This window comes from Oryx dammah, unplaced genomic scaffold (assembly GCF_014754425.2).
Source record: "Oryx dammah isolate SB20612 unplaced genomic scaffold, SCBI_Odam_1.1 HiC_scaffold_5, whole genome shotgun sequence".
NCBI classification, from domain to species: Eukaryota; Metazoa; Chordata; class Mammalia; order Artiodactyla; family Bovidae; genus Oryx; species Oryx dammah.
In genome coordinates, this window is record NW_024070189.1 from 2,174,886 (window position 1) to 2,199,963 (window position 25,078).

General features: G+C 40.1%; 1 protein-coding gene across 1 annotated transcript in view; it reads left to right on the forward strand.

The window, feature by feature from the left end:
- The window catches only part of PJA2 (praja ring finger ubiquitin ligase 2), an 80,110-nt gene that overhangs the window by 8,613 nt on the left and 46,419 nt on the right, over positions 1–25,078 (forward strand). Inside the window, exons 2-4 of the mRNA XM_040239694.1 lie at positions 12,389–12,506; positions 15,610–15,810; positions 17,440–18,490. Coding sequence (XP_040095628.1) covers positions 12,476–12,506; positions 15,610–15,810; positions 17,440–18,490 — 1,283 coding nt within the window. The 5' untranslated portion in view covers positions 12,389–12,475. The remainder of the gene's footprint in view (positions 1–12,388; positions 12,507–15,609; positions 15,811–17,439; positions 18,491–25,078) is intronic.

The following is a 25,078-nucleotide window of genomic DNA, read 5'->3' on the forward strand; positions in this document are numbered from 1 at the left end:
AACAGTGCTAGGAGACATTTTGAAATACCTTAGTATGTGGTGAAATACTTCATCTTTATATCATAGGAACTCACTATTGTTAAAAAGTCAGTTTCCTCCAAGTTGAGCTGTAGGTTCAATATGATTTCACTTAAAGTCCCAGAATTTAAAGATTAGGATGAGATGGATTGCAAAATTCGTATCAAAATGTAAATCTCTCAAGACTTGCTATAAAGTTAGAGTAATTAACAAGTTAGAGTAATTAGAACAAGATGGACAAAAAGACCAGTGGAGGAATATGCGTGTTTACAAGTGGAACCTTCACGTATGTAGTATCTTGGATTATGGCAAAAGCTCCACTGAAGTTAAGAAACATGTTTAATAAATTGTGTTAGGTAAATTGGATATTGAATATTTTGGGAAAAACTGAACCTTGATTTCTACCTGATACTGTATTCATTTGAGTTGAATCTGTATAAGCTAAAATTATCAAGTTTCTAGAAGCAAACCTAGAATGTCTTCATCACCCTGGATTAGACAGAAATTTCTTAAACATAAAGTTGGTAAATTAGACTACACTAAGTTATGAATTTGTATTCATGAAGATGTAAAAAGAATAGGCAAGCCACAGACTACAAGAATATACTCACATTAAGTAAATCTGGTGAAAGACTTGTATCCAGAAAGTATAACCTAAAAATCAAAAAGAAAAAGGGAAGCAACACACTTTTTAAAATCTGCAAGAAAGCAGGCAGGTTCTTCACAGAAGACACCCAGAAGGTCAGTGTGCACAGGCAAAGGCACTCTGCATTATTACTCATCAGGGAAACGTCACAATGAGGCTCCATCCCATCACACCCCTGCCAAATGGCTGAAATTAGAGACCGACAATACCAGGTGTTGCCAAGGATATGAATCAATATCAGGTGTTGCCAAGGATATGAAACAACACTCTCATATATTGCTGGTGGGAATGTAAGTTGCTTCAGCTGCTTTACAAAGCTGTCAGGATCTGTTATGGCCAAACGTAGCTCTGTACTGTGACCCAGTAATTCCAGGTCATGGATACTCAAGAAAAGTTGGGGGAAAAAGCCCATACAAAGATGTTTATAACAACATGAATGAATCTCAGAAACGTTGTGTCAAGCAAAAGTAAATAGACACAGAAGAATTTATGATGCCTGATTCCACTTCTGTGAAGTTTAAAATCTGAAAAACTTAACTGGGGTAATGGAAGTCAGGAGACTGGTTGCCTTTGGGTTGAGAGGAGTCAGTGTCTTAGAAGGGATGAGAGAAAACCCTCTGAAGTGATGATAAATAATTTTCATCTAGGTGAGTAGCTAGATAAATATATGTAAAAATTCTTTGGATTGTAATGTATGCTTAAGAGTTTTGTATGTGAACAATTCTTCAATAAAACAAAGTTTTTATGGAAATTTCCAAACATGTCTATAGATTACAAGGAACCCCTATGTACATACCATCTTGCTTCAACATTTTGCCTTGCTAGTTTTTTGTATTTCCTCAACCTTCACTCACATTTTTTTTTTTTTGATAGTACACACATCTCAGTATCTATCACAGATACATTATTCTGAGCATATTTTGTGTTTTTTAGCATCAAATGACATTTGTTACCTTTTCGTATGCATAACATTGAATTTTTTATTTTCTTTGTTTCCTGTACCCTGGTTTTTTCTTTTTCTGGCTTATTGACATGAAAATAAATCTCTACAGCTTTTTTTTTTTAATTGAGGTGTAGTTGATTTACAGTGTTATGTTAGTTCTTTCCAGCTTTGCTGCTTAAAGCTGATTGATTTGTGTATCTCGAAGGAGGGTAGGTTGAGCAGCATTGTTGTTATTTGTGACACTTGAATCCGAGATCTTCCTATCTAAATGAGAGGTAAATTTGAGGAGTATTCTTCATCTCTTTTTAAAATGAATTAATATTTTATTCTATCATCTCAGTTTTCTTTTACTCTAATCTTTTCCTGCCTTAGCCAATTATACTTTAAGGTAAACCACAGAAATTATTTATTGTTCTAGTGTGTTGAGAGTTGTATTTCACTTCTTGCCTCAAAGATTGCTATTGATAGTCTTAAAAAATTTTTTTATAAGACTTTTCTTTAACAGAATGAGAAGTTTATAAAAACTTGGTGAGACACAAGCTTTACCAGAACAGAATTTGAAAATACAGTTTTTTGTCTATAAAAATTTTTAGGTTATTTGCTTCTGATCACTTACGTTTTGTGTTTCAGTTACATTTTGTAATGTGATTTTCACTGTACCAGTGCTCAGTCTTATTGTTCCTTTTTTACAATAGTTTGTAAAACTATCTTCAGAGAAGAGTAGTAGTTAAGAGTAGCAGGTAAGGGGGAGAAGGCAGTGGCACCCACTCCTGTACTCTTGCCTGGCAAATCCCATGGGCGGAGGAGCCTGGTGGGCTGCAGTCCATGGGGTGGCTAAGAGTCGGACACGACTGAGCGACTTCACTTTCACTTTTCACTTTCATGCCTTGGAGAAGGCAATGGCAGCCCACTCCAGTGTTCTTGCCTGGAGAGTCCCAGGGACGGTGGAGCCTGGTGGGCTGCCGTCTGTGGGGTCGCCCAGAGTCTTAGCAGCAGCAGCAGCAGCAGGTAAGGGAAGAGTAGTAGGTAATCAAGTATAGCCTTCTGTCTTATCTCTTGTTACTAGGGATAACAAACCCTTTTCATCTCAGAAGTTTTAACAGCTGTTCCTTAAAATTTCTCTCTGATTGAGGTATTATTATTGTTTCTAAAGTTGTTCATTTGCAGAGTTTGCTAGTCATACCTTGGCAGTTTTCTTGTGGTGGTGGTGGTCACTCACTTAGTCATGTCTGACTCTTGTGAGCCCATGGACTGCAGCACGCCAAGTTTCCCTGTGCTTCACTATCTCCCTGAGTTTGCTCAAACTCATGTCCATCAAGTCAAACTCCTGTCCATTTCATCCTGTCACCCCTTCTCCTCTTACCGTCAGTCTTTGCCAGCATCAGGGTCTTTCCCAGTGAGTCAGCTTTTCTCATCAGGTGGCCAAAGTATTGGAGCTTCAACTTCAGCACCATTCCTTCCGATGAATATTCAGGGTTGATTTCCTTTAGAATTGACTGGTTTGATCTCCCTGGTGTCCAGGGGACTCTCAAGAGTCTTCTCCAGCACCACAATTCAAAAGCATGAATTCTTTGGTGCTCGGCCTTCTTTATGGTCCAAGTCTCACATCCATACATGACTACTAGAAAAACCATAGCTTTAACTATACAGACCTTTGTCAGCAAAGTGATGTCTCTGCTTTTTAATACACTGTCTAGGTTTTTCATAACTTTTCTTCCAAAAAGCAAGTGTCTTTTAATTTGGTGGCTGCAGTCACCATCTGTATTTACTTTGGAGCTCAAGAAAATGAAATCTGAGACGGTTTCTACATTTTCCCCATCTATTTGCCATGAATTGATGGGACCGGATGCCAAGATGCTAGCTTTCTGGGTGCTGAGTTTTAAGCCAGCTTTTTCACGCTCCTTTTTCACCTTCATCAAGAGGCTCTTTAGTTCCTCTTTGCTTTCTGCCATAAGGGTGGTGTCATCTGCATATCCGAGGTTATTGACATTTCTTCCCACAGTCTTGATTTCAGCTGTGCTTCATCTAGCCGGGCATTTCACACGATGTACTCTGCAAATATGTTGAATGAGCAGAGTGGCAGTATACAGCTTTGATACACTTCTTTGCGAATTTTGAACCAGCTCATTGTTCCTGTTCAGTTCTGACTGTTGCTTCTTGTCCTGCATACAGGCTTCTCAGGAGGCAGGTAGTGGTCTGGTATTCCCATCTCATTAAGAATTTTCCACAATTTGTTGTGATCCATACAGTTAAAGGCTTTAGCATAATCAACGAAGCAGAAGTACATATTTTTATGGAATTCCTTGCTTTTTCTATGATCCAGCATATGTTGGCAATTTGATCTCTTGTTTAGCAGCCTGTAACTTTAAGTCTGTGGTTGGTTGCTTGATTTACTGCAGTTAGTTGAGGTAATATGTCCAGTTGCTTACAGTGATATATGGAATTAATATCACTTTAGTTCTCATTTATTGTGTGTATACTAGTTAGATGTACTAAATATTTTGCACTTGTAAATATGTATAAGCAATCATTGGTGCTTGTTGATAGAAAACATGAAAAATCTAGAGATACATTAAAAATAATACATAAGTGTCAGACGTAATGAAAGTATAAGCTTAAGTTGCTAATAGTGGATTCTTTATTAATCTCTTGGGATATTTACTTTGCCTTAGCAGCTGAAAATGGAAGGATGAGATAATGTTAGGGAGCTAGGTTTAAATGTAATTGGTTCCAGCATATATGAAATTGCTTTCTGGTGGCATTTGTCAGAGTTTGTCGTAAACCTATTTTGTCATGAAGTTTTTATTTTTGAATTTATAGCTTAAGTGTGGTAATAATTACAAAGCTTTGTGTGACTAAAAATTATTTTACTGAAAGGAAATATGGGCTAGGTAATTATAAAAGTTTGTTTTAAGAGAAATTTTAAGAACCGTTTCTAGGGCACTTTGATATATGTAAAGCTAAATATGAGAGAATACAAAATAAATATTTCAGAGAGCTTGGAAGAGTAATTAAGAATTCCCCCCCTTAAAATAGTTGGATCAAGCTGTATTTGTTTCTGAAATATTGTTTGTTCTTTTTTTTTTTTAATATATAATGTTATCTAAGCTTTAGATGTTCAACATTTGTGTTCATTACAAAGTGATCATCCCCAGAAGTCTGGTTACCATTCACCGTCATTTACTTGACCCCTTTCACCCCTTGTGCCCACCCCCTTAATTGACTTTTCTGTTTCTGCTGCTGCTGCTGCTGCTGTGTCACTTCAGTCACTTTAAAAGTAGATTATTTCTAGGCAATCTAATGAACGGGCTTCCCCGGTGGCTCAGATGGTAAAGAATCTGCCTGTAATGAGGGAAACCTGGACTCAATCCCTAGGTTGGGACGATCTCTTGGAGGAGGGCATGGCAACGCACTCCAGTATTGTCTGGAGAATCCCATGGACAGAGGAGCCTGGTGAGCTTTGGTTCATGGGGTCGCAGAGAGTCATTTCTCAAAGTGATCATGACCAAAAGTCTAGTTACCATTCATTACCACATACTTGACCCCCTTCACCCATTTTGCCCAACCCCTTAATTAACTTTTTTGTTTCTAAAAGGACACTTTTAAAGTAGATTATTTCTAGGCAATCTATTGAATAGGAGAAAATATTTGCAAATCATGTATTTGATAAGGGGTTAATATTCAAAGTGTATAAATAATTCATGCAACTCAATAGCAAAAAAGTAGCCGTTTTTCCAAAGAAGACATACAGGTGGCTCTCAGACACGTTGAAAGCATGCAGAGTCTAGGTGCTGCGCCACAGTGCAGGCACGGTCAGCAAGCGAATGGCGCAGATAATCCGTTCACACTGTCGTCCCCAACATGACACTCCCAGGTCTCTTACAGGGAGAAAATGCACTTTTGTGAGATGGTTTTAGAGAATCTTTGTGGTGGTAGATGGACGCATAAGAAAATTCAGAATCTAAGCACAGGTAATTTAAATCGGTTGTATTTATTATCTTATACAGGATAGTTTTGTGCAGTAATAGACGTAATAGCTCAGGATGTGTATTATATCATAGTTTCTGTGGGTCAGATGTTCAGGAGCAGCCTGACTGGATGGTTTTGGCTCAAGGCCTCATGAGGGTTACAATCAAGATGGAACTGAGTCATAAAAAGCCTTCAATGAGGCTGAAGAATCTGCTTCCTAGATGGTTTATTCGCATGGCTATTTCCAGAAGACCTTGGTTTCTTCTGCCTTTGGCAGAACCTGCCAGCTCCTCATCACATGGGCCATTCCTCAGGACTCCTGAGTGATCTCAGGGGACAGCAGCCCGCTTCTCTGAGAGCGCGTGAGCCGAGCGTGAGGGGGGAGCCACGGTGTCCTGTGCCTGGGTCTCGTACATCACGCAGTCACTGCTGTCAATTTCTCTTCATTAGAAACAAGTTACCAAGGATAGCCCACACTTAATGGGAACCAATGAGGTTCTGCTTTTTTAAGGAGAAGTATCAGAGGATTCGTGGACATGCTGTAAAACCACTACATTATCCTAACAGGTATGGTGATATTACACAAATGAGTAGCCTACATTGCAAAAATAACAGTAATGAATGTGAACTTTGAATATTACAGAGGCCGGAGCATTAGTTGACTACTCAGTGGTATGTGTGTGCGTGCATGCATGCGTGCTAAGTCACTTCGTTTGTGTCTGGCTCTTTCTGACCCCACGGACTGTAGCCTTCCAGTTTGCACAGAGTTGCCATGTGTAGGAGAACTGATTCTGAAGGCAGTTCAAGGTGTAGCTTGGTATGTGTGTATTCAACTTCAGTGTATACTGTGTTCATTTAGGTATATGAGCACTCATTATTCTGTTCACTTGAGTCTTTTGCTTTATTACTATTTTAGATTTTTAGTTTTCTGAATTACTTCTACTACTAGCTTTCATTTAATGTGTGTGAGTTGGAACTTGAATCTAAGTGTTCCCAACTCTTTGTTTCTTTTAACTATATTTCCGTATTTCCATCAGACAAAGGGGCACAGAGTTGTCATGCATTCATTCACCCCTTCATTGACAGCTGTTTAAATGTGTATCACTGTGTTACCCAGTACACTGGCACAGTTCATTTACCAGACGTAACACACTTACAGCAAGGTCTTTGTCTTTAGATTCACTCTTTCAGCTCTGCCGTGGGAGTGTAGAGCCCATGTTCAGCCTTTTCCTTGTGTTCTTTTGAAGATTGTTCTCATTACCTATCTATAACTGCTGGCATATTATCCTAGTTAAGGAGTAAAATGATGACACCTAAGTTAATAATTGGAAGATCTAGAATTAATACTTCCCTGATTAATTCCTTTAATTCTTAGACAACAGCACATTTGTATAGTTTTTTCTTTGTTTTGTTTTTGCAATTAGGAAGAAGTATGTGAACACTCTTAAGAATTTGAAATGAATATTTGTCACAAGTAGAGAGGAATCATATGTTATTATTAGATGAATAGTACTAGCAAAGGAAACATTTCTTTAGAGAAAAGAGACCAAATGTTCCCAATAAACTTTACGTACAAATCTGCCACTGATGAATTGTTTTAATCTTGATGTATAACTATGGTTTTTATTGTTCACCCTCTGCTCTGCTTTCTTTTCTCTTTTATACTTCAGAGATAGGAATGAGTAGCCCTGTTGTAGGACTTATCTATGGGAGAAGGCAATGGCACCCCACTCCAGCACTCTTGCCTGGAAAATCCTACAGACGGAGGAGCCCGGTGGGCTGCGGTCCATGGGGGTCTCGACTGAGCGACTTCACTTTCACTTTCCACTTTGATGCATTGGAGTAGGAAATGGCGACCCACCCCAGTGTTCTTGCCCGGAGAATCCCAGGGACGGCGAAGCCTGGTGGGCTGCCGTCTGTCTATGGGGTTGCACAGAGTTGGACACGACTGAAGTGACTTAGCGGCAGCAGCAGCAGAACGTATCTATATAGCTGTCCTGGATAAAATAGAGATAATTGATATCCACAGAGAGATTCTAGTTTACATTTTATTCATAAGACAAAAACTACTATTGAAAATGACAATGATGATAGAAGCAGCAGGGAACTAGAAACACAAGAAATCTGAAAAATTATTATAGAGAATATTAGAAAGCCAGAGATACAGAAGTGCATGAAGTCTATCATTCTGTACATTGAAAATGAGAAAGAAAAGTTTAGAGACAACGAATTAAACTCTGTGGGCCAAATACAGAGAAAAGAAGGAAAGAAAAATGAATAACTGAGAAAATGTTATGTGAGTCTTTAAAGCAACCCTTAGAACTTAGAACTGGACATGGAACAACAGACTGGTTCCAAATAGGAAAAGGAGTATGTCAAGGCTGTATATTGTCACCCTGCTTATTTAACTTCTATGCAGAGTACATCATGAGAAACGCTGGACTGGAAGAAACACAAGCTGGAATCAAGATTGCAGGGAGAAATATCAATAACCTCAGATATGCAGATGACACCACCCTTATGGCAGAAAGTGAAAAGGAACTAAAAAGCCTCTTGATGAAAGTGAAAGAGGAGAGTGAAAAAGTTGGCTTAAAGCTCAACATTCAGAAAACGAAGATCATGGCATCTGGTCCCATCGCTTGGGAAATAGATGGGGAAACAGTGGAAGCAGTGTCAGACTTTATTGTTTTGGGGGCTCCAAAATCACTGCAGATGGTGACTGCAGCCATGAAATTAAAAGACGCTTACTCTTTGGAAGAAAAGTTATGACCAACCTAGATAGCATATTCAAAAGCAGAGACGTTACTTTGCCGACTAAGGTCCATCTAGTCAAGGCTATGGTTTTTCCAGTAGTCATGTATGGATGTGAGAGTTGGACTGTGAAGAAGGCTGAGTGCCGAAGAATTGATGCTTTTGAACTGTGGTGTTGGAGAAGACCCTTGAGAGTCCCTTGGACTGCAAGGAGATCCAACCAGTCCATTCTGAAGGAGATTCAGTCCTGGAATTTCTTTGGAAGGAATGATGCTAAAGCTGAAACTTCAGTACTTTGACCACCTCATGCAAAGAGTTGACTCATTGGAAGAGACTTTGATGCTGGGAGAGATTGGGGGCAGGAGGAGAAGGGGACGACAGAGGATAAGATGGCTGCCTGGCATCACTGACTCAGTGGACATGAATCTGAGTGAACTCCAGGAGTTGGTGATGGACAGGGAGGCCTGGCGTGCTGCGATTCAAGAGGTCACACAAGAGTCGGACCCGACTGAGCGACTGAACTGAAAGCAACCCTACTAGTGCTATGTGATAGAAATTTTTTAAATGGCCAAAGAAAGTCTTTGTGAAATACAGAATACCATTTCATGAGAGAAAATCCTAGTTATTCTAGAAAGAAAAATTGCTTTACTTACAAAAGAACAAGAAATAAACTGGCAGGACAGTTTCTTAGCAGCAACATGGGACGCTTAGAAAGCAGTGCCTTTTAGAGGTTGGAAAAATGATTTTGTTTTGAACAGAAGTCAAGAGTGTGATGGAAAGGAAATATTTTGATATGTAAAGACTCAACTTTCACCTACTTACATAAAATTCCTGAAACAATTATTTGAGGATCTTCTAATAAAGACAAAAGGAACACACCCCTGTTCCTGAAACAAAGAAAAGAGGGGACATGGATTTCAAATCAGGGGACCTAACTCAGAACACAACCAGAAGATAGCCCAGAAGTGTAGGATCTTGACAGGAAGTAGACTTCGTTTTTATCGGGAAGTTGGAGGGCTCCAAAAAGAATCTTTTAGAAAGGAATGGATTTATGTTGAAGAAAAGCACGATTAAGAAAGGGGGATTCTAATGATTTCTGCACTCTTGCCACCTCTCTCTCTCAGCGGCATGGTCTGATGAGGCTTCTCTGTTCACCGTTCTACCTAAGACGCTGTTGTCAAGAGCCCCAGTCCCCTCCCTGTTGCTAGGCCCAGAGTCAGCTACAGATCCTTTCCACGTACTTCTTTTAGCAGCAGGCTGGCCCAGGGGATCGCTTCTCTCGTCTGAAGTGCTTTCTTCATTGGCATCCACACTCCTACTAGAGTTTTCTCTTTCTCTCACCTGCCTCTCTCACTGGTTGGTTTTCCAGGCAATTCTTTTTCCCTGACCTCTTAATTTTGGAGGGCATCTCTAACAAACCCTTTTTGAATATTAATCTATATCCTGCTAACTCCCAAATTATACTGGCAGTTCAGAATTCTCCAGTCAGCTCCAGCCTCTTATTGAACATTTCTACTTGGAGTGTTCTTGCCTGGAGAATCCCAGGGATGGGGGAGCCTGATGGGCTGCCATCTATGGGGTCGCACAGAGTCAGACACGACTGAAGCGACTCAGCAGTAGCATCGAGTAGATACCTCAGATTTAATACATCCAGAAGTAAACTCAGTATACTTTCTCCAAACCTGCTGCTTCCACAAATTTCCTACATCAGGTAATGGCCCATCTGTTTTTCTAGTTGCCTAGGCTGTAAAACTTAAGAATCAATCTCATATTCTGACCTTCCTTTATAACCTATATCAGAAAATTTTGTTGCCTCTGCTTTAAAAATATATCCACAATCTGGTAAATTCTCACTGCCTCTATTTTTACCCTGGCCCAAACCACTGTGATCTGGTGTCAGTATTTTCATAGCTTTCTAACCAGTCTTGCAACCTTTGACCATGTTCCCTTCAGTCTAAACACAGTAGCCAGAGTGTTCCTTTTAAAGAAGTGAGGTAATGTCTCTTCTGAAAACTATCTAGTGGTTTTCCATCTCACTCAGAATAACACCTGCATTTCTTACATTGGGCTTCCCTGGCAGCTCATCTGGTAAAGAATCCGCCTGCAGTGCGGAAGACCTGGGTTCAATCCTTGGGTTGGGGAGATCCCCTGGAGAAGGGAAAGGCTACGCACTCCAGGATTCTGGCCTGGAGAATTCCATGGACAGTCCATGGGGTTGCAAAGAGTCAGACATGACTGGGTGACTTTCAGTTTGACTTTCTCGTCTTGCCTTGTAAAGACTTATGTGATCAGTTCCATTTTACTCCCCCATCCGTAATTTACTTTGTGACCCCATCTGTTAACTTTCTTGCTCATTCCACCCCAGACTTCTTGCCATGGTCACTTCTGGGAATCCTCACTTCAAAGTCTCCTTCTGTACTGCTGAGGGTGTTCTTGCCCGCACGTGGAGCTCCCTCTCTCACGGGTGTTTGCCCAGTGATCCCTTCTTGGTGAGGCCTTCCCTAACTGTGCTGTTTTAAACTGCATAATCCCAGCAGCTCTTGAGTCCCTGCTCTGCTTTGCTCCATAGATGTTGTTTGTGGGCTTCCCAAGTGGCTCAGTGGTAAAAAATCTGCCTGCCAGTGCAGGAGACACAGGTTCAATCCCTGGATGGGAAAGATCTCCCTGGACAAGGAAATGGTGGCCTACTCCAGTGTTCTTGCCTGGGAAAGTCCCATGGACAGAGGAGCCTGGTGGGCTCCAAATCCCTGGGGTTGCAAGAAGACCGACTCCACTGAGCGGCTGAGTGCACACACACGCGTGTGTTGTCTAGCATCTGTTTCTTGTTGTGTTGCTTAGTGTCTGTACCCCATACTACAGATTTAGGAGGGCTTAAGATGGCAGGAGTATTTGTCTATTTTGTTCATTTTTATATCTTCAGCACTGAAGATATTGCCCGGAATATTGCCTTATCTCAAAGAAAAGGCTTTGGGTAGAATATCCACGAGCTTAAATCCATGGCCATGCTTTAAATCTGCCGTGTGTTGTGCTGTGAGTCTGTGGAGATGCCAGTTACTGCAGGGTATTTTTCTTATTATTAAAACAGTATTAATCAGAGCTTGTGTTTTTGCCAGTATGGCAGGATTATTGTTTTGATATTCCTTTCCCTTTTAGCTATTGTTAACAGTCTGACTTGACTCAGTAATATTAGAGCAGTAAACAGCCTATTGCTGGGTTTATAATTTATATGGGAGAGTGTGTATGTATACTTTTATATGTGTTCATTTATAGCTAGCTGTATGGCTAGACAGATAGCATATAGATTAAACTAATTTTCAGAGCTGCCATCTTCTGATAACTTTAAGTTGGTGGTGGGCAGTTAGCAGTAGCTCAGGTGTTAAGGTGTTTAAATAAAAAGCTGAGCTCTTGCCAAACTTCAAAAAGCACAGGTTGTAACTTTTAAAATACTAAATGATTAATTTCAAAACATGAAGTTTTTATATGTTACATGGTAAATTTTGTTTTCCTGATTTAGAATAGGTTCTTCTTTGGGATTAAAATATCTGGTCAATTGACTATTCTAAAGAATAGTCGATATATCATTTTTTACACTTACTGTCATAAGCCATTATACATTTTTCAAATGAAGTTTGTGTTCTTAGGGTTAACTTCTTTTAACAGTGGCAGGGCTAAGGGAACTTTAGTGTTTGATGGAGAAGCAAAGATAGCATAGTCTGTAATAGATGCCTGAAGTGCTGCACAACAGAAGTTTGCTCACATACCCCGTCCACACTCCTCCTGATATATTTGCTTATGTACTTATGAATTATTCATGTGTTATCATCACTGTCTTTCTTAAGGATGATATGTGCTTAAGGCAAGGTTTTCCAAGAGGATACTAAATGTTTTCCAATAGCCATCTTCATAGTGTTGAGATTTTTTTGATTGCCTTCTCAAATCCAGTGTACATTTCTGTGTTGTTATGGGCAAGCTAAGAACTTCACTAGAAGTGTTAGTTTTGCCATTTTGTTTTGTGCTTCTGTTTTTATTAATGTTGTGTTTAATCTGTGGTTTCTTTGTAGGAATCTTTTGCAGCTTATCCATTGTGTGAGTAAAAACTAAATCACATCCATAATTCCACTGAACTGGGTACACGGAAACTGCCGTCTATGTCACAGTATATTGAGAAAGAGCCAGCAGGTAAGCAGAGTCTGTGTTAGTTACTCTAGATGGAGGACTTCGTGTTTTCCCCTCTGGGTTCCTTGTGAACTGTATATGATGTTTAATCTTGGTCTTATTTAAGGCCAGTTTCAGTCCATGTACTGAATATTTATAAACCTTAATTTCTAATTTTTGATACAAAAATGAGTATAAATAGAAACTGTTATATTTTCTTTTCCTACCCCCTTGGCATCTATTGTGGTTTACACTTTGGCGACTATTTTTTTGGAGGTGTTGTTAAAGGTACTGGTTCTGGAATCACCAGTTCAGTCCAGTCGCTCAGTCGTGTCCGACTCTTTGTGACCATGAATCGCAGCGCGCCAGGCCTCCCTGTCCATCACCAACTCCCGGAGTTCACTCAGACTCACGTCCATCGAGTCAGTGATGCCATCCAGCCATCTCATCCTCGGTCATCCCCTTCTCCTCCCGCCTTCCATCTTTCCCAGCATCAGGGTCTTAGTCAGCTCTTCACATCAGGTGGCCAAAGTATGGGAGTTTCAGCTTCAGCACCAGTCTTCGAATGAACACTCAAGACTGATTTCCTTTAGGATGGACTGGTTGGATCTCCTTGCAGTCCAAGGGACTCTCGAGTCTTCTCCAACATCACAATTCAAAAGCATCAGTTCTTTGGTGCTCAGCTTTCTTTATAGTCCAACTCTCACATCCATACATGACCACTGGAAAAACCATAGCCTTGACTAGACAGACCTTTGTTGGCAAAGTAATGTCTCTACTTTTTAACATGCTGTCTAGGTTGGTGATAGCTTTTCTTCCAAGGAGAGTGTCTTTTAATTTCATGGCTGCAGTCATCTGCAGTGATTTTGGAGCCCAGAAAAATAAAGTCAGCCACTGTTTCCACTGTTTCCCCATCTATTTGCCATGAAGTGATGGGACTGGATGCCATGATCTTAGTTTTCTGAATATTGAGCTTTAAGGCAACTTTTTCACTCTCATCTTTTCACTTTCATCAAGAGGCTCTTTAGTTCTTCTTCACTTTCTGCCATAAGGGTGGTGTCATCTGCATATCTGAGGTTATTGATATTTCTCCCGGCAGTCTTGATTCCAGCTTGTGTTTCTTCCAGCCCAGCGTTTCTCATGATGTACTCTGCATATAAGTGTGACAATATACAGCCTTGATGTACTTCTTTCCCGATTTGGAACCAGTCTGTTGTTCCATGTCCAGTTCTAACTGTTGCTTCCTGACCTGCATACAGATTTCTCAGGAGGCAGGTCAGGTGGTCTGGTATTCCCATCTCTTTAAGAGTTTTCCACAGTTTGTTGTGATCCACACAGTCAAAGGCTTTGGCATAGTCAGTTAAGCAGAAGTAGATGTTTTTCTGGAACTCCCTTGCTTTTTCTGTGATCAGGCAGATGTTGGCAATTTGATCTCTGGTTCCTCTGCCTTTTCTAAATCCAGCTTGACCATCTGGAAGTTCACGGTTCACGTATTGCTAAAGCCTGGCTTGGAAAATTTTGAGCATTACTTTACTAGCATGTGAGATGAGTGCAATTGTGCAGTAGTTTGAGCATTCTTTGGCATTGCCTTTCTTTGGGATTGGAATTTGTGCTTAGAAGCAATTACATTTTTTGTTTTAATACCCTTAAACAGAAATATGTACCTTTCATTTACTGACTATTCCATATTCTGTGAGGAAATATTTTATTAGTTCCTGCATAGTATATGTAAATCCCCCTTGACTAAGCAAACTTATTCTATGTGTAGATGTGAGATAATGTCCTACTTAGTAAAAGATGTTAATCTTTGCTGTTATATATCGCTTAGGCTCAGAACTTAGTACTTACGTTCTTCAGATATTTTTGATTTTTCTTACCATGCATATAACATTGGTAGTTTTGAAAAGTTTGATTTGGCTCACCACTGTTTTCTTTTGGAGAGTTTTACTTGACCCTAATCTTTGGGGTATAGTTTATTGTGGTCCAGTTGGTTCTTTGTAGTACAGATAGCATTAAATAAATTACTTGTGAGAAACGTAGACAGCATATTAAAAAGCAGAGACATTACTTTCCTGACAAAGGTCCGTATAGTCAAAGCTGTGGTTTTTGCAGTAATCATGTGTGGATGTGAGAGTTGGACTATAAAGAAGGCTGAGCGCCGAAGAATTGGTGCTGCTTTTGACCAGTCCCTCAATCAGCCCTGAATATTCATTGGAAGGACTGATGCTCAAACTGAATCTCCAGTACTTTGACCAGTTGATGTGAAGAGCCATTAGAAAAGACCCTGACGCTGGGAAAGATTGAAGGTGGGAAGAGAAGGGGACGACAGAGGACGAGATGGTTGGATGGCATCACCGACTTGATGGACATGGGTTTGAGTAAACTCTGAGAAATAGTGAAGGACAGGGAGGTCTGGTGTGCTGCAGTCCATGAGGTCACAGAGTCGGACACGGCTGAACAACTGAACAGCAATTTGAGTGGAATTTATTCACTTTTAATGTAATTGAAACCATTATATTATATGCGAGTAATTGACTCAACAAATTTGTATTGAGCAGTTATACATAAGGTACTTAGATAATTTGAAGGATCGTTCTCCAATCCTTTAGCAGCTTTTACAGTATAGTAATTTGGCATGTGTAAAAAATTGGGGGTAGGTTATGTTATAAAAAGCTGCAATACCTTAAAGGAACCAAGAAAAGATATTTGGAGGAGGGATGAATGGGGTCACATAACTCTCAGAAAGTAATATTTCATGCTTACTTTTCAAGTTAGTTTTATATTGCTAGTAAGGGGCACTTGGTGTTCAGTAGCATATGATTTGACAGACAATAGCATCTGTGTCCATTGGCAGGCAGGCAAGCTGGCCCCTCAGGATGTCATTCTCAGTGAAGAAGAGTCCCACCAGAGTCACCATTTGTTGCAGGAAGGCGGACCCCTTCCAGGGCCCAAAACCGGGCTCTTGTCTAACACTCGGAAATGAATTGTCTGCGGAGACACATGTGCTGACAAAGCAAGAGATTTTATTGGGAAAGGGCACCCGGGTGGAGAGCAGCAGGGTAAGGGACCCCAGGAGAGTGTCACAACGAAAGCCATTGCTGTGCCTCTTTCTAACTCTGTTTTTCAGTGATGGATCAAGACTCTAGCAAGGCTGCCTGGCCGAAACCAGCAGGAGGGTATCAGACCATTACCGGCAGGAGATACGGCAGAAGACATGCGTATGTCAGCTTCAAGCCATGCATGACCAGGCACGAAAGAAGCTTAGGGCGGGCTGGTGACGACTATGAAGTGCTGGAACTGGATGACGCTCTGAAGGAAAATTCCTCAGGTATGCAGCCTGGAATTACTTAAAAGCTGTTAATGGCGATGTAAAAATTGATCTTGTGATGCTTGAAATAGTGAGTGGATTTTGTGTGTGTCTTGAGTATAAATGCTGTATATTTCCTATCAAGAATTTCTATTTTAAAGTTTTCTATTGAACTTAATAGTATATACATAGAAGAAAATAGAATACAGCCGGTCGTTACTCTGTAACTGCACGGCCATCGCAGTGATTACATTGTCACATTTCGCCAGAGGAAATGTTCAAGGAAAAGAAGTTTTTTTAATGTGCACTGAGTATATTCTCCCCTGCATATTACATTTAAATAGCTTTTTTTGTTGTTTGGTTTTATTTGTATCTCTAAATAATGTAACTTGGTTAATTTGATATTCTTAGAATCATATAAAATACAAAGGTCAAGTAATAGCTATTTATTTAAAATTCGTTGGTTACTCATTACTCACACAGTATTCTTCAGGTGTCCATGTACTGTGGCCCGCCAGACGGCTCAGTGGTAAAGAGTCTGCCTGCCAGTGTGGGGAGGCGGGCTCGGTCTCTGGGTCGGGAGGATCTGGAGGAGGAAGTGGCAGCCCACTCCAGTACTCAGGCCTGGGAAATCCCGTGGGCAGAGGAGCCTGGTGGGCTGCAGTGCACGGGGCGCAGAGGTGGTCACACTTTGCAACTAAAGAGCAACAACAGCGCACGTACTGTGACTGCACATCTTTAACGTCAGTTTCCTCTTATCCTGAGCAAACTGGACAATTCCAGGGTTCGTTTTTTTTTTTTCCTGTCATTTATGTACAAGAATATGAATTATTAGCTAAGGTCATTCTGCTAAAGAAGCCTTTTTGTGATATGACAAGACTTACCTTTAGTTATAATTTATAAAATTTTGTCTCAACAGGTCTTGGTGTCTTTATTTTTTTTTTTAAGTTATACATTACTGTAAAAGATAGTTGTGCTGAAAGTAATTTGTAGGGTATATAGCATTTTACTCTTGTCTCATAGTTCTTAGAAACTGTGACAGAGAATATCAATATATTGACTTTTTTGTTGTATGTTACAGCTGTAACATAACTGAAGTTAACTCATTGTAGATATATTATAACAGTTCATTTGGGGGATAGAAATTTAATATTATGTATCTGGTGACTGAGATATAATCTTCTGAATTGACATAGAACACAGTCTCACTTCTGTTAGCTCTGTTACCTGTTCTTATAGCTATTATAAACCCTTTAAAGAGATCTACGTGTGATAAAATAATTGAAGTTTGAATCGCCCGTTCCAGCCGCTGGAAGAGCGGATTGGTTACCCTAGGCCTTCTCTCAGCTCTCTCATCAGTCTCCCTTAAATATCTTGTATAGAACGCTTTAAGTATTAGGGTTTGGGTGAAAAACCTACAGAAGACGTCCGAGAGAGAGGATATTGAGAGGCTATACAATGGCATAAAAGAACTCATAGGGTAACCGGTCTGCCCCTCCCAGTTAAGTTAGGGAGTATAGAAGCACCAGTCAGAGAAATTCACTCATATTCTCAAATAGGTAATAAGTGGTATGGTTTCTAGTTAAAGAGTCATTATTAAATGTTATCTAAATTAGCCCCTCTAAATATGTTTTCTTTTGTTCTGTGAAGGTTCCAGTCCACTGGATCAAGTTCATTCTTCTGTACCCAGTGATCCTTTATTAGGAAAAAGTGAAGCAGAAATTCCCATTTGTGATACAGCATTGAACCAAACCATTGAGAGCACTCCATCCTTTGCTGCATTGCATCATAGCGAGGAAGGCAGGGAGCCCTTAGGAAGCAGCACGGATCTGCACAGTCACTCTGAGGGAGAATGTACTCCAGGAGTTTGTAATGCTTCAGGTGTCCAACATGGAGTTACATTGGCTCATACTGACTCTTACGATCCAGACGGCAGACGTGGAGAAGATAATGGCCATCTTCAGCTCTCTGCAGGCGTTGTGGAAGGTGGCAGCTGTCAGGCAGCAGTGGGTGATACGGTATTTGAGTTGGAAAATGGAGAGGCAGAGGCATACACTGGTCTTTCACCAACAGCTCCCTCTTTCAACTGTGAATTAAGAGATGAGTTTGGAGAGGTAGATTCAGCACCTTTAGCAGAAAGGTCTACTGATAATACTGAGTTTGTCAGTCAGAACAATCAGGAATTTCAGACAGCCTCTTCTGAAGATGAAGTGGTTAGAAAGAAACAACAAAATAATGCCAGCCAGGAGCGACAAAGAGAAAATTCAACTGAAGATTCAGCCTGTGCTCCCAGGCATATTTGCCGTGAACAAAACACCAGTGATAGGGGCAAAAACCAGGGAAGTTCTGTTGAGCAGGTGGTGAGGCCCAAAGTGAGGAAAGTGATAAGTTCAAGCCAGGTGGACCAAGAAACAGGTTTTAATAGGCATGAGGCCAAACAAAGAAGTGTTCAGAGGTGGAGAGAGGCTTTGGAAGTTGAGGAAAATGGCTCAGATGACCTCTTAATAAAATGTGATGAGTATGATGGAGAACATGATTGTATGTTCTTGGATCTGCCTTTCGCAAGAGTCACACAGAGGGAAGCAGAAGATGGCCAGCTAACAGCAGAAAGTGGAGCCCCAGTGAGGCAAGAGGCTGTGGATAACACATTTTGGAATGGCTGTGGAGATTACCACCAGCTGTATGACGGGGATGAAGATAGGTGAGTTTTGTGCAGTGCTTTGTGAGATTGCGTAGTCAGCAAAGCGCTTTATTTTCTAGTGCCGTTCACGTTTGGTGGGTGGGCTCTCTGACATGGTCATGGAATTAGCTATTTTGACTCATCGAATATTTTTATTTTCCCATTGCTAGCCATGCATACTGGTCAGTTTTCATAGAAACGCTCTCTGAGGTGTTTCAGTAGTTCATGGATCTTAAAAGTTCAGGTAATAACTATGCATTATTAAAAAATGATAGCGATACTAATTATTTCAATTCATGGTATTTTAGTTAATGCTGATAAAATGCAAGGTAAACATGTGTTGTATTTTAAAAAATTTCTTACGTTAAGCCAGTCTGGATTTACAATGTGGTTAAGATCAAGGAAATTTTGGTTGATAATATTATGTTAACTTTGCCAATATTTATTAATATCACCTGTTTATTCTTCTTGTTGCTGTTCCTATCAGTTTATTTTTTATTTATTTTTATTTAGCATTTATTTTGCATTAGTAACTATGTGGTACATTTGTTATTTTCCACATTTGTAAATGAAACTGAGGCATAAGAGTATTTACTAACTTCCTAAGGTCACAAAGCTAGTAAAAGGTGGACCTGGAATTTGATTGTCTACTTACTAACTCCAGGCTCTCTGTTCTTCACTGCTATAATTTACTATTTTGAGGAGAACATCTAACTTTTCTGGTAAGAAGCATTCTGATTCCTCTTACATAGATCCTTCTTTCCCATAGTGTAAGACAACAGAAAGAACAGAGAAATGAATTTCTTTGTCCAGCTGCTGACTTTTCAGTACCTCAGAGTCTAGACTTTTATCTACTCTTTTACACCTGCGGTCACGCTTGGAATGCTCAGTTGCAGTGCAATTTCAAGATTTTATCAATTTTAGAAAAATATTTTTTTTTAACTAGAAAGTTCTACAAAGGAAGAAATTTATCTGTGTGAATATGAATGCATTTTTATATATTTTCTTTCACATCATAAAATTAATAAAACTGTCTTGATTTTGGGGGATGTATAAATTAAGCTTCCATCCTGAAGCGTGTAGCTTGTGGCAGCGGCTGGAGTCTTTGTGCTGCCGCCTTGACTTTGAGGGCGTGCGCCGGCCTGGCTTCTCTTTCCCAGTGTAGACGCACAGTCTTCTACCCCAAATCCATAAAGTTCTAAAAACAGAAATTGACCACAAAACCCGACTACTCTTGATGGCAGATCAACATATGAACTAAAATTAGGCCCCTTTTCAAGTATTCATACATTTCACTGCAGAATGAAAACATTTGATTTCTGGTGCTGACTTAGACTCCATTGGTAATGTTAAGTAGTATTTCTAAATCTTGAGGAGGGGAGGTTGAAGTTCTAAATTCTGAAACATACTCAGCCCTCAGGTTTTTGGATTGGATTATGAACATCTGTTAGACCTTTAGATTACTATTAAAAGCACTTAATAATCCTCAATATCTTATGATTTGAAAGTATAAGGTTGGTGTACTTTTTTACCACATTTTTGCTTTTTTGAAGAAAATCATTTAGCTTGGCTATGCTTTCTCCACTATAGACACATTAATCAAAAATAAAAACCTCTTTAGTTTGCATTTTGTAGTCAAGCCTAATGTCATCTAATGAAGTTGCTGAAATATTTATGCTATTTGCCAACCACAAGAAAAAGGATAGTTTTGAGTTTGCGAGGTTTTTGTATTTTCTCCGCTTTATAAAACTTAAAGATGATATACTTGAAGCTACAAGTAGAACTCTTTTGTCAAGAAAATAAACTAAAATTTACTGTGACATTCTAAGGTATAGGATTTTTTTGGCCACTTAAAAATATATAGTTTATTCTTTATAAGTGGAAAATATTTTAAAGAATGTATGTTTGCTTCCCTGAAAAATTCCAAATGATCATAGAATTACATGTGAAACATTATACTTTATGGGATAAGCATTGCAGCTGGTGGAGTTGCTCTGAGCTGTTTGACAGGAACTGAGCACCACCTTATTAAATTAGAGCTGCAAGGGGAATTTTAATAGGCAGTGTATAATTACCAGACTTGGAATTAGACCAAAGAGCTAAGGTTCATACTCAGCTCTTTTGAAATATACCCTGAGAATGTTAATAACTGTTTGAGCACAAGATCGTGAGTTTAAAAGAGCCTTTTGCCCATGGCAGCAGATTTTAACCTTGGGCCTAATTGTTCTGAAAAGAGGTGTGCCATCTCCTGACCACTTCTTACAGCACTTAAGGTTTTTTTCTCAGAGTTTTTCTGTCCCTAGGCCTTAACCTTGCTTAAAAGGTAAGAAACCTTACCTTATCTAACGTAAACATGTCAGGACAACTTTGTGTTGTTGATGACTTTGGGAGAATGAAAGGAATATTACTTATAGTTGATTTTGATTTGATTTATTTAAAAAGAATTTCTTGAAATCCTCCTGAAGGTCACATTTTGTTCCAGGTACTCTGTAAATACAAATAATAATGATCCCTATTGCCTTGATCTTCATCAACCTTATGAGAAAGACAGGATATACAGATAGTTACCATGAGGCTAAATTAAGCTCCTTTCCTCTCCTATGTGTCAGTTGAAATCTGTGAAGAAAGCTCCTCTGATAATACTATCTCCCAACAAGTGAAATATCTATGAACAGCCACAGCAAATATCTATAAGCACATACTCTAATATTTTAGTAAAACTTTTTATCTTGTTTCCAAGTTCATAGTTTAGAAGGAATAAATCGGTGATAAATAATTTTGTTCCTCAGGCGTACCTAGGGAGTCATAGATTACAGTATTTGGATATTGAGGGAAAAGACCAGAAAGTTGTAAAAGGCAGACACAGTCAAGAAGAAGCCTGGCAGTCCAGTGGTTGCAACTGCATATTGCTGAGGGCCGGGGCTCGATCCCTGGTCGGGAGACTAAGCTCCCACAAGCCCCACGATGAGGCCAAAAAAAGAAAAAACCTATCTATTTGGGTCTTATTTATTAAATGAAGCCGACTTATAGATTTGAACAACTTCTATCGTATCATTTTATCACAACATAATTCAGTGTTAGGACTAGTAAAAAGCCCCAAACTGCTTAGATTATGCTTAGTATACTATTTTTGAGAATGCCAAGAATTATATAATCAGTTCAATCGCTCAGTCGTGTCCGACTCTTTGCCACCCCACAGACTGCAGCACACCAGGCCTCCCTGTCCATCACCAACTCCCAGAGTTTACTCAGACTCATGTCCACTGAGTCAGTGATGCCATCCAGCCATCTCATCCTCTGTCGCCCCCTTCTCCTCCTGCCTTCAGTCTTTCCCAGCACCAGGGTCTTTTCCAGTGAGTCAGTTCTTCCCATCAGGTGGCCAAAGTACTGGAGCTTCATCTTCAGCATCAGTCGTTCCAATGAATATTCAGGACTGATTTCCTTTAGGATGAACTGGTTGGATCTCCTTGCAGTCCAAGAGACTCTCAAGAGTCTTCTCCAACACCACACCTTTTAATATAATATAATTTCCTTCCAGCGTATTTTCAATAAAGTTCTAAAATTGTTTTTGATCCACAGCTGGTCAGATAAGAAAACTATGTAAAATTTCATTCTTCCCTAAGCTTCTATATAGTTGAATTTTTAGGGGTGGTATAAATATATAAATATCAGAGAAGACAGATCAATTCCTTATGAGATTTAGGGACTCAGAGGTTGATTTGGGCTGATTTTGCTTCTTATTTCTAACTAGGATTTGTATATAAAGTATTTTATCTAGAAACCACATATAGTTTTTTTTTAATTGGAGGCTAATTGCTTTATAATGTGTTGGTTTCTGCTGTGCACTAGGTGTGAATCAGCTGTAAGTATACATATATCTCCATATATCTCCTCCCTCTCGAGCCTCCTCCCCACCACCCCCATCCCACCCCTCTAGATGGGCACAGAGCACCGAGCTTGAACCCCTTTTGTTACACGGCACCTGCCCACTGAGTGTCTGTATTCCAGTGCTACTCTCAGTCTGTCCCACTTTCTCCTTCCCTTGCTGTGCACACAAGTCTATTCTCTGTGCTTGCATCTCTGTTCCTGCCCTGCAGATAGGTTCATCAGGACCGTTTTTCTAGATTCCATGTATCTGTGCTTTTAAATTTGCTTTTCTCTTTCTGACTTGCTCCACTGTGCATAATGGGCTCCAGGTTCATCCACCTCAATTCAGCCGACTCACATTTGTTCCTTTTTATGGGTGAGTAATACTCGACCGTATATGTGCACCACAGCTTCTTTATCCATTCACCTGTCGATGGACGACCAGTTGCTCCCGTGTCCTGGCTGCTGTAAACAGTGCTGCCGTGAACATTGGGGTGCATGTAGCTTTTTTTGAATTATAATAGAAAAACCACTTACATGAACGTTGGGGTGCATGTAGCTTTTTTGAATTATGATAGAAAAAACCACTTACATGCAAAGTCCATCACACCAAATGCCAGGCTGGATGGAGCACAAGCTGCAATCAGGATTGCTGGGAGAATTGTCAGTAAGCTCAGAGGTGCAGATGATACCACCCTTACGGCAGAAAGCAAAGAAACTAAAGAGCCTCTTGATGAAGGTGGAAGATGAGAGTGGAAAAGCAGACTTAAAACTCAGCATTCAGAAAACTAAGGCTATGCCATCTGGTCCCATCACTTCTGGCAAATAGATGGGGAAACAGTGGAAGCAGTGAGAGGCTTTATTTTCTTGGGCTCCAAAATCACTGAGGACAGTGTCTGCAGCCATGAAATTCAAAGATGCTGCTTGGAAGAAAAGCTACGACACACCTAGGCAGTGTTTTAAAAAGCAGAGATATTACTTTGCTGACGAAGGTCCATATAGTAGTCAAAAGTTGTGGGTTTTCCGTTAATCATGTACGGATGTGAGGGCTGGACTATAAAGAAGGCTGAGCACGAAAGAATTGATGTTTTCGAATTGTGGTGCTAGAGAAGACTCTTGAGAGTCCCTTGGACTGCAGGGAAATCCAACCAGTCAACTCTAAAGGAAATCAACCCTAAGTATCCGTTGTAAGGACTGATGCTGAAACTGAAGCTCCAGTACTTTGGCCACCTGATGCAAAGAACTGACTTATTGGAAAATACCTTGATGCTGGGAAAGACTGAGGGCAGGAGGAGAAGGGGGCGACAGAGGGTGAGGTGGTTGGATGGCATCACCAACAATAGATGTGAGTTGGAGGAAACTCTGGGAGGTAGTGAAAGACGGGGAAACCTGGCGTGCTGCAGTCCACGGGGTGGCAAAGAGTCTGACGTGACTGAGGAGCTGAACAGCGAACAGCAACAGAAACCACGTGTAATTTCATTCCTATGAAAAACTTTTCTTGGTTCACAGTTAAATCTGTAAAGAGCGTAGTATTTAAGTTACAGTTTTCTGCTTTTGAATATAGTTCTAAATGCTCATGGACGACAGTACTAGTGAAAGACCATGTGAAACGCTCAGTGGTGTTTTAGTTTCTACTCTGAGAAATTTAAAATGTTTACCTCATGTGCTTTTATAATCAAGAACAAATGAGTCCTCGTTAGTCCAAGGTTAATCTGTGTCCTGTTTGTTCTGCTGCTTGTTCTTGTTTAAAATCTTTTTCTTTTAGTTCCTTATCGTCATGTCACTCAGTCGATTAACTGTGTCTCTGCTTTCCTGGAGACACTGAGATAGTAGAATGTGATCATCTTGTTTTCCTCCCTCCATAAGAATACATATTAGCATACTAACATAAGTGAAAAGTGAAAGGAAAGTCACTCAGTTGTGTCCGACTCTTTGTGACCCGTGGACTGTAGCCCACCAAGCTCCTCTGTCTGTGGGATTCTCCAGGCCAGAACACTGGAGTGGGTTGCCACTCCCTTCTCCAGGGGATCTTCCTGACCCAGGGATCGAACCCAGGTCTCCCACATTGCAGGCAGATGCTTTACCCTCTGCACCACCAGGGAGGCCTGTACTAACATAATACGTTGTTATTGGTTCCTGTTTTAAATTTCTTCCAAAATTTTTTCTTCAGCGTTGTGTCTGATCCCTTGCTTATTTATTGTCCTTACCCCTAGGTTCCTTCAGTTTTTCTAAATCCTGGGGGCAACGTTCATTGATCTTACTTCCTCTTTTTATTACTTGCCTGTTTGTTTTCCACTGCTGAGTTTTCAGAATAAGTGTTTCACATCACTGCATTTTTTACTTCACTATCTACTCTTATTAAATGCCTCAAAATTTTAATTCCCTTTATTATTTCTATATTCTCTAGTTTCCATAGCTAATTGATTTTTTACTCTGTACACATCTTCTATGACTTCAGTGCTGCGATTGAGCTGTTTGCTCACCCTTTTCTGCTCCGCGGTTTCTCTTCCACTGATCTATGTTGGATGCTTCTTTGCTACATCTTCTTTGGGGTCTGCAATTTTTTTTTTTTTTAAAGATTAACCAGATAGTAAATATTTTAAGCTCTGTGGACCAGAAGGCAAAATTGAGGATATTATGTGGATACCTATATGAGCATTTTAAAATGCAAAAAACACCCTTAGCTTCCAGGCCATTGAAAAACAGATGGGTGGGCAGATACTGCTTTTGCACCGGGGTGTG